Source organism: Barbus barbus (assembly GCF_936440315.1).
Source record: "Barbus barbus genome assembly, chromosome: 7".
In the NCBI taxonomy this organism is placed as follows: Eukaryota; Metazoa; Chordata; class Actinopteri; order Cypriniformes; family Cyprinidae; genus Barbus; species Barbus barbus.
The window spans coordinates 3,728,412-3,742,498 of NC_136735.1; the positions used below are offsets into that span (position 1 = coordinate 3,728,412).

General features: G+C 36.7%; 1 protein-coding gene across 1 annotated transcript; it reads left to right on the forward strand.

The window, feature by feature from the left end:
- The first annotated feature begins 3,812 nt into the window (after positions 1-3,812).
- Positions 3,813-11,385, forward strand: LOC306872983 (sterile alpha motif domain-containing protein 3-like). Its single transcript, XM_079421964.1, has 6 exons — positions 3,813-3,863; positions 4,947-4,983; positions 7,696-8,654; positions 8,738-8,896; positions 8,990-9,082; positions 10,653-11,385. Exons 3-6 carry the CDS (start codon positions 7,710-7,712, stop codon positions 10,974-10,976), a joined length of 1,521 nt encoding a protein of 506 aa, XP_079278090.1. The 5' UTR covers positions 3,813-3,863; positions 4,947-4,983; positions 7,696-7,709; the 3' UTR covers positions 10,977-11,385.
- Positions 11,386-14,087: the final 2,702 nt, after the last annotated feature.

Consider the following 14,087-nt stretch of genomic DNA (forward strand, 5'->3'; position numbering starts at 1 on the left):
AATGAAGATCTCTGCCCTTCACACGGCTGCGCTCTTTGACTTTGTATTTCTGTGTGTGTGGCAAAACCTAATCCTACACGTCCGTGCTCTCTGTGAAGGGCTCATGGTGCTCCTCAGAGATCATCTACTGTCATTTATCTACTAGATGTTTAACCTACTCTAGATCCTTGCAACGAGTTTCCAAAGAGACTTTGGTTCTGCGTCGGCCCCAATACCTGCTGGTCTTGAACCAGGAGCTGCTAACATCAGCACTTTCCTTATCACTTTTTCAAACTAGACCAACACAACAAAATTGATGATAAAAATGTTCAATTTTGGACGAATCATTTTAAGATGTTATTAATAATATCTAATAATGGTTCGAACAATATTTGGAGAGAACAGTCTGAGCGTAATATCATTTGAACCTTCTTTAAACGTGCAATTGTTGAGACAATTGCTTTGCTCTCACAGTATTTTGTGTGCTAGATTTAAACAACATCTTCATAAAAGTGGCAACCATTTATTGCACAGTTCCCAGTTGTTTTCAAGGTTTAAATAATGTAGACAGTCTAGTCTTGAGGAAGCCATATTCAACAAAATGATGCACTACAGGACGATTACAAATCTACGCACAGTATGGAACATTATGTAAATAATTCAAGTTAAATAATGTTTTCACTCACATTTACTAATGACAGGCTAATTAATCAGCCAGGGCACATAACGAACTGATATTTGGCGATTTTAAAATTAGCCAATAACTAATACATTTTATTTGGACAATAAAAATTTCAACTTTTGACAATTTTGAGTAAATATTGTGCTTATGTCTCATTAAAGGGATAGTTTACCCAAAATAAAAAGAAGATATTTTGAAAAATGTTGGTAACCAAACATTAGACAGTAGCCATTGACTTCTTTGTCTACCGTTAACTGTTTGGTTACCAGCCTTTTTTGTCTCAATTGTCTCATTATTTAACTTAAATGATGACCGCACTTTCATTTTTGAACTATCCCTTCTAATATCAGCATTATATTGATCACCACTCACCCTGCTCTTTAAATATCTGCCATGATAAACTAATATCGGTTGACCACCAGAGCTTTAAATACCCTGCTACTTACAATTCAGAAGCTGAAATTCCCATTTTATCATTCTCACAACCAAAATGAGACATTTTTAGAACATAAATGACCTGAGCTGCCACTGGGGCTGATCTACTTCTGATGCTTTGGGGAAAGGGAGACCTGGTTCATCTGCTGTAGACATGAGAAGAAAACAACAGACACCCCATGACTGCGGTAGCGCTTGAGTCCGGGACGAGTCACTGATGAGTGTGATCTCAGCAGAGACATCTGCTCCACAACACGACACACTTTCATCAAGCAGATCCCCACTGAGACGTTTAATTCTGTCAGTGGCCTTTTCTGCTTTCCTTATTGAATGATTCCTCTCCATGTTCCTGCAGTGATCACAGATTCATCTCGCATACATATTAAACAGCCAAAAATAGTTGTTCAGCCTGATGCCACAGAGGAGCCTTTATAGGTTTCAGTAATGTGGTATGAATTTAAAATATTCTTCTGTGATGTCATAGAATATTTTGAGGATATACAATGTTTCAAAAATGCCATAGAAGAATTTTAAACTCATATGATGTTATTGAACCGTTTTGTGGAGTTCCGAGTTTTTGATGTCTTTGAAGTTTTTGGGGGTTCCACAATGTTAAAATGTCTTAGTAAAAACATTTAATGTCTTTATGTTGTCAATGAACCATTTTTCTTTTAGTTCCATCACGTCTAAAAACAAGCCCTAAAAGATGTCATAGAACCTTCTTAAGTTCCTGTGAGTTCCACAATGATACAGAAGATTTTAAGTAGTGTAATATTGTTCTTTTAATATTGTTTGAACATTCTTAAAGGCAGCTGTGAAGTTCTGTGCTACATTTCAAGAATGTGGGAACCATTTTTTTCTACATTTCCCAAAGTCATAACATTTTAAAGTTTTTATGATGTCAATGAACCTTTTTAAATTCCACAATGTTATATATTTTTTTGTTCCATGACGTCAAAGAACAAGTCCTGAAAACGTCATGGTAGAACCTTTTCACGTTCCTATGATGTCTTTGAACCTTTTTCAGCTCCACAGTGTTATAGACGTCTATGTATCATTCTTAGCGTAAAATAGTTTGACCTTTTCTTGAAGTTTTTCGCATTTAATTAAAGAATGTGGGAACCATTTTTGTTGTTGGGAACCAAGTTGTTTTCAATGTTTAATCAACGTGGACAATCTATAGAGATGTATATTTAAAGGGTTAGTTCACCCCAAAATGAAAACTCTGTCATTAATTACTCACCCTCATAATGTTCCAAACCCGTAAGACCTTCATTCATCTTCAGAACACAAATGAAGATGTTTTTGATGAAATCGTAGAGCTCTCAGACCCTCCATAGACAGCAACGCCACTGACATGTTCCCAGGTCCAGAAACGTAGTAAATACGTCGGTAAAACAGTCCATGTGACATCAGTGGCTCAACTTCAGTTTTGCGACGCTATGAGAATACTATTTTTTTGCGCAAAGACAACAAAAATAACAATTTACTCAACCATTCTTCTCCCCCGAGTTATGTCTTACACCATTTTGGAGCGTACCTCAGAACGTATTTGACGTAATAAGCGTTGTTTACGTTCGGAGGGACAGCGTGCACATGAACGTAATCTGAGTAATAAGCGTTGTTTACGCTTAGGCAAAAACGTGCGTATGCATTGTGATACTCTCTAAAATGGCAGACGACGTAACTCGGGGGAGAAGAATGGTTGAGTAAATTGTTATTTTTGTTTTCTTTGCGCTAAAAAAAAGTATTCTCGTTCAGCCACATGATGTCACATGGACTGTTTTATTGATGTATTTACAACGTTTCTGGACCTGGGAACATTTCAGTGGCGTTGCTGTCTATGGAGGGTCAGATATCTCTTCGATTTCATTGAAAATATCTTAATTTGTGTTCTGAAGATGAATGAAGGTCTTACGGGTTTGGAACGTCATGAGGGTGAGTAATTAATGACAGCATTTTCATTTTGGGGCGAACTATCCCTTTAACAATATGGTATACTACTAGAACTCAGATGATGCCAATAACCCTCAGACAACATACAAAACTACAAAATTTTGCTCTAAGCTTGATCGCAACATTTAATCATCGCGGTTATTAGTGTTCACCGCCTGATTACATGACATTAACTAACTGCTTCATTTTTACCATACATTTCTGCCATATGGACATCAACTTGAGATAGGCACCACTGATAAGCTATTACTAAATATAATGTAGAAACTTTAATTTCAAGGAAAGGTGCATCTTGAAAAGAGCTATACAAATAAACTTTAATTGTATTGAGCATTACAACTCTACAATCTAGACTACAATCCAAGAACATCATGTCAAAAAAGTTAAGTTAATATAAATGTTTTTAGTAACACTTTCCTTATAGTCACGGTAGAACCTTTTCAAATTTCTGTTATGTCGTTTCTAATTCCATTTAAAAACATTTTAAATAAAAAAAGTCATAGTAGAACCATTTTAAAGTTCTAATGAACACTGTAAAACCAAATAGTATTCCTTACTATAGAAATACTAGTATGTTTACTTGATTTTAACCAAAAAGTTGAGTTTACTTAAAATTTTAAATTATTGCTGAAATATTTGAACACGTAGCTCCCATAACTAATGTAATTTAAGTAAAATTACTCAAAATGTCTAAGGCGTGCTGTTACGCATGCGTAGTCGGGGATTATTTTTCCTTCGCGCCACCCCGCCCCCACCCAATGCAGATGGATTGAGGATTCAGAGTGAGAGGACCTACATCGGTGAATTTAAGGTAATCTCTTTTAATTTGAACCTAATTATCTGATATTTTTGTTAGCTAGTCTTAATAATCGTTAGTTTTTTCGTTATTGCATGCTTTTTGTGGACTTTATTAGCTCATATTAACAACTTTCAGTAGCTAACACGTCTTAAACACAGCTCGTTATTTGAAGCTATTTCTCTTCAAACTAGTTACTTTCCGCTGGATATCTGTAAGTATCAGCTGTCTGGTCGCCTATGAAGTACTATTAATTAATTAATTTGTACAGGAGTGTGCAGGTAATCTGAATTGATGATTGATCAAGATAATGCGTGACGTGACACAATTACATAATATGAAATTCAGTGACAATTTTATAAAACGTGTCAAATGGTGACCTCTTTTTTTAATTTTGTGACTGAATAGTTTTCATAAGATGTAAGCATAATTTATATGCTATCAAACGTGCTGGGCGCGCCACTTTCAAACTAGGCAGCACAAAGACACGGTTGCATTCACTCTAAAGAACGCGCAATCCAGTCAGATATCTGGCAGACATTTTGAAATCGGTTCTTTTTTTTGTACTTAGACACGGCGTGTTAAAAACACGGCTAGGAGTGTTGAACTCCACTCCAGTCAAACCTGTTGCCACGAAAATATGCGTGCTTATTATGGTGATTACGATAACGTTAATCTGTAGGCAGCAAATAAAACGGGCATGTTGAGGTGTTTTTTTTTAGTTGAGTTTGTAAGCCAGTACCCATCATTCCACTTCTGACAGGTATTAGTAACTTAAGAAGGCCATATATATTCTTGTTATACCATGTCACATTAAAATAAAAAGCATTACCTTATTGTCCTGATGTAAGAAAATTTACAGCTCCTTAAGTCAAACTGTTAAGAATTATTTTATTTGTTTCATTCTTTTTGGAAGTGTCTCCCTTAATTTAAAACGCAGTAAACTTGTTGGGGGAAGAAAAAGTAGATAATTTTAGTTAGTTTTAAAATAACTAATATTGAATAGGTGTCTTACAATTAAACAAAACAGAAACACTGCATCTGTTTTTTTTAATTGACATTTGATTGATGGAATAACTTTTTTCATTTTCTTTCCAGAATTCCAATAGATGAGGAGCTGCTATGCAGTGGAAATGTAAGGTTTGCATTTACACATCAGAAAAGAGGGCACAACTTCTTAAGCACTACCGCATAAGCCATGGAACATATTCACGAGTTGTTCCAATACCATGTCTCCATACTGACTGTCCGTGTGCTTTTAAGTCATTTAATGCATTAAAAGTACATTTATCAAAAATCCATTCCCAACAAAGAACTGCAGGATCAAGTAGTTCTGGTCATGATTTAGTTTGTTACAAGTGCCATGTTTGTGACTTAATAGAGCCATGTAGCATGTCAGATTATTTTGCCCATTTGCGTACTCATTTGAGGAATAACGAGAGAGTTCAATGTCCTTTCAAAGACTGTTCATTTGAGACAAACATCTACTCCACGTTTAATGCACATAAAAGTAAGGCACACCAGCACCACTGCCATGAACATTTTAAATTGGGGATCATGTTAAGCACTCAACCTGGTCACACAGAAGATAATGCTCATCCGCTTGTTGACAGCTCTGGCAGTGAAGATGAATGTAATATGGCAGAGGAACATGGAAATTTGGATGACACAAAACAAAAACTGGAACACAATTTGGCATCACTTTTACTGAAAATGCAAACAATCTTGCATATTTCTGAAAGTGCTACACAAGAAATTATCCAACAGTTGAATCAGATTAATTTATTGTCTGAGCCACTGTTGTATAACACAATACGGCAAACTATTGAAAAGCACTATGGTGAGGTAGACGGCACAGTTGTAAAAGAGCTTGTCAGGGCAGTTACTGACAGCAATGTCCTGTTACACTGTACAAATGAAGGAGGTCCTCTTTCCACAACCAAGAGGAGAGCATCATACTTTGTAAGAGAATATCCAGTTGTTCTTCCTGTTGAGTACAAAATAGATAGAGATGAGCAATGTTATGTGTATATCCCAATTATTCAAATGTTGCAGAAATTGCTAAATAAACAGGAGGTTCTTGAAGAGGTGATGGCTTCAGGTGAGACATCAAGGGGATTCAGCAGTTACAAGGATGGTACACATTATAGGAATAATTCATTTTTTGCAGATGACTGTAGAATATCCCTTAATCTCTACATAGATGACTTTGAAGTGGCGAATCCACTTGGAACGTCACGAAAAAAACACAAAATGTGTGCCATCTACTGGGTTCTTGCGAACCTACCAGCAAAACACACATCATCTTTGCACACCATTCAGCTAGCTCTGCTGTGTAAAACAAATTTAGTTAAGCAACATGGCTACTCAAAAATACTCCACCCACTAATTGAAGACTTAAAATGTCTTGAAGAGCAGGGAGTATATGTCGAGCAGTTAGGATCATGTGTAAGGGGATCTGTTCTGCATGTCCTGGCAGATAATCTAGGTGCCCATTCATTGGCAGGCTTTCAGGAGAGCTTTAGAGTGAATCTCCCATGTAGATTTTGCATGGCCACAAGGGATGACATTCAAGACAAGGAAGTTAGGTCAGGCACTTTTGAAATGAGGACAAAAGAAAAACACCAACAGCATGTTCAAGATGTTCTACAGGACAGTACTTTGGTGGCACAGTATGGCGTGAAGAGTAGCTGTCCATTAAGTGACAATTTGAAACACTTCAGCACAATTGGTGGTTTCCCCCCAGACCTGTTGCACGATCTCTTGGAGGGTGTTGTTCCTGTAGAGATGGCATTGTGTTTGCAGGATTTAATTGGCAAACGTTACTTTTCCCTGGATACCTTAAATGGTGCCATCAAACAATTCCAGTACAAATTTTCAGACAGGACTGACCAGCCACAGCAAATTCCAAAATCGTACACAAGCAAAAAAACAATAGGGGGAAACGGCCATGAAAATTGGGCCCTCTTGAGGCTACTCCCACTCTTGATTGGCCATGAAGTGAGACAGAATGACCATACCTGGGAAATTCTAATGTTGTTGAAAGATATAGTTGAATTGGCTTTATCTAGCCACTTTTCTGATGACACTGTGGAGTTTTTGAACTGGAAGATCTCAGAACACAGAGCTTTGCTTCAAGAGGTGTTTCCAAACTTTGTGCTGCGTCCCAAACATCACTACTTGGAGCACTATCCTCAACTGATCAGAACGTATGGGCCATTGAGGAATCTATGGACAATCAGGTTTGAGGGGAAACATAAGTTTTTCAAGAAAGTGATCCGTGATGCACACAACTTCAAAAATGTCCCCCTAATGCTGGCCAAAAAGCATCAAATGGCAATTGCCTATCACATGGATGCCAGTTCTTTTTTCAAGCCAAGAGTACAAATGGACAGGGTCTGTAGTTCACTTACCACAGCCTTTCCTGAAAATGTTCAGGATTATTTAAAGCTGCAGAGTCCTAATTGTAGCACTGTGCTAGTTTCATCCAGTGTTTACATTAATGGGATTAAGTACTGCCCAGACATGGTGGTTTCAGTTGGATCTTGTTCAGGTTTGCCAGAATTCATGCGAATTGAGAGAATCTTGACAATCAACACTGATGTTATGTTCCTCTGCAAACCCCAGACTGCATGGTACACTGAGCATTTACGCTCTTATGAATTGTGCAGTTTACATTCACTGCAAGTTGTCCTGCCTTCTGAGCTAAATGACCCCTTCCCTTTGGCTGCTTATAATGTCCGAGGCCGGTGCTATGTCACATTGAAGTATTACATCTGCTGTTAAATGACATTGAATTGTATTATTTCTTGTCATTTTTACTTCTGCTCTTTTCTTTATGTTTCAGAATTTCACATAGCCATGTCGATGACACTTCGCGTTATTGTGCACGATACTAACATCCGAAAAGTAATCATTCCTGAAAAACCAGCTGATGTTGATTCTTTGAAACAAGCACTGAAAGAGAAGCTGCAGCTCACATACACCTTCAGTGTCCAATACGAAGACCCTGACTTTGGTAATGCGCTATGTAACGTCAGTGACATTAATGATTTGCCAGAGAGAGCAACACTGAAAATAATTCCTCTACACACATCTCCCTCCTCAAGTCAAGCTGACACTGTACTTCTCTCTGGATCTGATACATCAGAGCAGTTGTCTGCTGAACGACAATTTGAATGGCCAGAGGATTTTGAAATACCCAAATTCTCAGTTCATGTTGAGTACCGTCTCCGTCAGGGAAACCTTGCTTTTATGAAAGACGGCACAACTATTGATGTTGGAAGAGACATAAAGCACGACATACTGGAAGCACTTGCAGGGGCCATGTACACCTATAAGGCGTATCCCAGGGATGAAGATTTTGCACAAGTTGCCTCAGCTCTCATTAAAGCTCATCCCTGTTTGACTGAGCAGGGCTCACCAACAGGCTCAGCTGGGTGGAAGAACAGCCTAAAATTTAAGATGGCCAACTACAGAACAAAGTTGCGTAAATCGGGCTGTAGTGATGTTGCTGTTGCCGGAAAGAGAGGTGCAACAATGGGAGGTGCAAAGTCAGCCATCAAAAAACCCAGACGGTTTGAATTAAATTTCTTGCCAAACTTTCCGAACGGGGAAGGCGATGAAAGTCAAGAGAGTATAAGAAAAGACCTAGTAGAAGAATGTAAAAAGAGGCCCCCAAACATGAGCTTGATTGGGAAGAAGATGGACGGTACATTTGCCCTGAGGCGTAGAGAAATAGTCCACTCTGAACCTCCTGTCTGTGAGATCTTGGAAAAGTGGCCAGCACTTTTCATGGAGAGCCAGGTTTGTTTCCTTTCTCTTTAAATCCTTGTTTTTTTTTTGTGAATTGTGTGTTTGAATGTTAACAACTCCATGTTTGTGCTTAGATCTTAGCAGAATTCAACCGCATATCAGGAAAAAATCTGACATCTGAGTTCTATGCTGCATTGGACACGCATTCTGCTCGCTTGATTGAAATATCCCAGAAAAAAGGAGGAAAGCAGGGAAAAAAACTGGATGAAATTTTGCAACAAGTTCATTCAACGGTATTTCTTTATGATGTCATCTTTGAATCATGATTTGCATATAATTGATATCTTTGACCTATAACTTGTCTATTTGTCTCTCCTTTTTCATAGTCATCCAATGTTACACATGTTCGCACTGCAGTGCTTCAGAGTCTTCCACTTCTTCTGGGGGATGACTCAGAGGAGTTTCTCAGGATGTGCTTTGTAAGTAATGTTATTGGTGTTTTGTTTTCTTAAAGGAGAAGTTCATTTCCAGAACAAAAAATTACAGATAATTTCTTCCCCACCTTGTCATCCAAGATGTTCATGTCTGTCTTTCTTTCTTCAGTCATAAACAAATAGTTTTTTGAGGGAAAACATTTCAGGAATTTTCTCTATATAGTGGAATTCAATGGTGCCTCTGAGTTTAAACTTATAAAATGAAGTTTAAATGCAGCTTCAAAGGGCTCTTAACAATCCCAACTGAGACAGAATATCTTATCTAACAAAAGGATTGATTATTTTCTAAAAAAAAAAAAAAAAAAAAAATTGCTTATATATTTCTTAACTTGTCCAGCTCTGTGTGAACTGTGTATTCCGCTTCATGACAGTTAGGGTATGTCAGAAAAACTCCCATCTTATTTTCTTCTCCAACTTTAAAATCGTTCTACATTGGTGTTTTACCTTTGCACATTCACTTTGTAAACACTGGGTCGGTGCTCCTGTAGGGCGATTTTGAAGTTGGAGAAAATGAGATGGGAGTTTTTCGACATACCCTAACTGTCATGAAGCGGAATACACAGTTCACACAGAGCTGGACAAGATGAGAATTTGAGGTAAAAAAAAGTATATAAACTATTTTATAGATAAGACCATTCTTCCTCAGCTGGGATTGTTTAGAGCCCTTTGAAACTGCATTTAAACTGCATTTTGGAAGTTCAAACTCATGGGCACCATAGAAGTCCACTACATGGAGAGAAATCCTGAAATATTTTTTCCTTAAAACAATTTCTTTACGACTGAAGAAAGAAAAACATGAACATCTTGGATGTTGAAGGTGGAGTAAATTATCTGTAAATTTTTATTCTGGAAGTGAACTCCTTTAAGCCATTTTGTTCTATACTAAAACTTCTTGGTGGTTTGCAGTAAATACTGTATTAGTCTTTTCTGAAACAATTTTGATTTGTGACATTGATGATTTATCTCCATAACGAAAAGATAATGTTCTAAAATCTTAATGGTGGACCAAGCAGTATAAATACCATATTGTTAAAGTTCAATGTATTCCTAATTCAGTTGTATGAGGTTAATAATTCAGAACAATGTAAAAGTATAATGAAGTAGTCTACAGAACTTGTATATTCCAAGATGTCTAAATGCATGCAGTAGGTGCTGGTGAAAAGAAAACAGAATTTAAAAGAATAGTTCACCAAGTGGTTTAATATTTCTGAAACTATGTGTTTTGTTTTACAACTCTTAGACTATGAATCTTGTTATCTGTCTTTGTTGATCATAATGTTAACTTCAATATATCCTCTTTGAGGTGCGTGTCCCAAAATCATTGTTAGATAACTGTGGTTGTTAATTGAACTCTATTGGTTGTAACTTTTCCACCATAGTTGCTTTTGGGAGACGCATCACCATCAGTATGAATCAAACACAAGGACAAGTAAATGTTTTTTTTTTGTTTGTTTGCTTTTTTACCTTTGCTCTTGATCTCCTGGTCAGTGCATGCTGCAGAACATTTGTTTGAATAAAGAAATTCACAATTCTCCTCTTTTCTTTTTCTACTTAGGATATAGATGTAGATGCTGACTTCAGCGAAGTAGATGTTGGCCTTCTCGCAGTTTTAACTGAAGACATGCCTGCCAAACGTCCAAACGCCCTCAGAATGGACGCAACATGGGCAATCATTCTGGAGGGAAGAATTGTTGTGGATGATGTCCCAAATTTTCCACATGCTGTATGTCTTCTCTTTGCTTTGATCTATGCTCTAAATTTGGATTACCCAAAGACAATGAGGAATACATTTGATTTTATTCAGCGGGTGTTTCTTTCTTTGGGAGGGAAGAATGTTAAACCCAAGCTCCAGACCCTGAAAAATCAGCTTTTAAGCTAAACTTCTCACTTTCTGCCTTGGATGCTTGCATTGCCATGTTTAAAGTGTTCAAGATGTTAGCATATTGGCATATTTAATTGCACTAATTTCAGGTAGCCAGTGCATGGTTCAAGTAAGTCGTTACAGTTACAGTCTTTGTTAGGTAGTTTAAAGCCTTTCCAAATGTTTGTATTTCAGGACTGTAAAGGCCCGTTTTATTTTTTTTTATTATTATTACTATTTTTTTGCTATGCTGCTACTGTTTGAAGTGCCTGTTCAGAAAATATGACAGCCCAATACTGTCTATTCAAGAAAGTGCTTAACAGAACACATATTTTGGAATAACATTTTTGTGATGTTCTTAAAGTTTTTTTGTAAAAAAACAAAACAAAACACAACCTGTTTTTCCCAAGAATAAATGGAGAATTTTAGACTTGTGTTAAGTGCAGTCCATACTTGTTCAACTAATAAAATTACGTTCACTTTACCTGAAAAAATTGTGGAAACCGATTGCATGTATTTTTTTCAGTCTATTAAAATGGCAGATTAAAGTCATGTTGAGATTAATAGCGTTGAATATGTTTGCAGAACACAATATAAAACTAAGTTAAGTTAATGAAATAAAGTAGTCTTACTATTAAATCCTAAGTAAGTTTAATAAATATTCTAGAGTATGTTAACTACGATTTATGTTAAACTAACTTCCTGTTTGTAATTTAATTTACTTAGGTTGTGTTTGTTTTCTTTACTTGCAGCTAATTATTAAGTTAACTTCAGTTTTCTTTTTAAGTTTGCTTTGCAAAAATAAGGCAATCGGTTTCCAAAGTTTTTCTAAGTAAGCTGAACTTATTAGGATTTACAGTGAAGTCATAGCAGAACCATTCCAAGCTGATGTCATAAAAGAACCTTTTTAATGTTCTTTCCATATTTACTGATGCTTCAAAGAAGGCAGATCTGCTTTACTTTTACTCTGGAAACAGATGATATCTAAAACGAATACTCTAATATCCCCACTAATGTAACATCAAGCACATTTCTGAATCTCCATAGAAGCATATATCCAACATGAGCAGCTCCCACACAACAGCATCAGAGCAGGCATAGCCTGGAGACTGTGTGGAAATGCTCCAGTAGGCCTTCAGCATCACAGGCACACTTCTGACACAGATCACACACACACACACACACACACTTCTGACAGCGGACGTTGACAATAACAGGCTGACAGATGCACGCGCATCATCTGCAGGGTTAATGAGGAAGATAAAGGAGTCGCGCTTACATGCAGCATCTCACAGCAGCCGCGGTCCTCACCGACACCGATCCACGGACACAGACCCAGAGAGCGACAGGAGGAGAAACACGGAGACAATAATCGCGCGGATGCTGCAGTGTTTCCAGTGATGTGGGTGAGATGAGCCATCTACACAAGCTTCACACATGCGGTGAGAGAGAGAGAGAGAGAGAGAGAGAGAGACTGATGCTCTGCGCACTCAGCATTTAACCGCATCGCTGCCGGAGTCTCTCAAAAAAAGCCGAAATATCAGTTTAACTATAGCCTACTTATATTAATCTAACTGGACCGAGATGGAGTTATCACACTGCTGCCCCGTCCCTGTGCATCGCAACATTACATAAATTAATAATAAACTAGTAGATTGATGACAATGCAAAATATAATTCATGACTAAATATTGTGACAGTGCAAAGGTACTGTGTCACTGAATGATGGAGTCAAACTTAATATCCCAGACAGCACAGGTACGTCTGTTAAAGATTGCTTGATCTGGAAAGCATCTGATGCGATCAAACTTCAGATCTCAGTTTGACATACATTCTAAAGCATAAACATCTTAAATACATCTCATAGACGTCTGTTTGACATCTGATGATGCACTGCAGATGAGCAAACAGCAAGCGTTTTCAATTCATTCCTGTGTTTCTTCAACTAGGGACACTTTTAGCCTTGTGAAGTTGAATAATAATAAAAAAAATGTTCAAAAGTCACGTAACACAGTCGCATAAGTTTAAATAATTTGTCTAGTTTTAAGGTCTGTAAGAGGACAAACTTAGATTATAAGAGAAATTGTTAATATTTGACATTTTTCCGACCCGCAGTGAACAAATGCCATTTCCACCACAGCTGTTATTTAAATATAGAATAACTTATGCCACTCAAGAATTGTCTAAGATCATTTTTGTAACTAGTTTTACCAGTTTTTCCACAATGAACAATAATTATACATTTGTCAATCAGATAAATGAACTGCCCTAAAGACCAAATGCTGAACTGTACACCTGTCACACTCAGAAATTTAATATTGGTTTGGGTAAGAGCTTATTAGAAAATAAATAACTAGATTTTTATATTAAGTAGAGCATGATCTCATAAATTGTGGATACATTTTTAATGTGTGATGAGAACTTTTTATAATAAATATAAATATTTTTTAAAAATGCGTGGTGATGGAAATGACTATGAATTAACATAAATGTAGAGAAACAGCAGAGATATTTATTAGAAGCAATCTTAAACTCATCACACTCATTAAACTCAATTCACAAAGTCATTAAACATATCAATTGTACTTTGAAACCATAAAAGTCATTTACACCACACAGGCAGTGATGGAAATTACATTTCTAAAGGTTTTTTTGTGAAAAAATGGAGGATAGCTTCACTGATTAGCTTTGAATACTTAGCATTTCATGTCTGCAAAATACTCTTATTTAACTTATCATTTTTAGCTTTTTTTAAAAAAAAAAAAAAACCTTGAAGGTACAGCATGTTTGGAAATGACGTAGAATAAATATATTAACTGATCAAGCAATATTTACCTTGATTTTTCTTAATTTGTTATTGATGAAAATTTCAGTTCCCTCCATGTCCAACATGTGCTCTGATGTCACTGAACATTTCCATAGAAACCACCTAAACAATCTTTCACATAATCTTCTTAAAGAGACATTACAGTCTTGTGCTGGAAATGACACCGATACTGTGCGGCAGCTATATTTAGTATAAAAAGTACTATTGATAGTGGTCTCACATTAAATACTATAATGTATTTTAATTATTTTACTAGTGCTTAATTCAGGTACATTAATAGTTACCTGATATCTCATATTTTT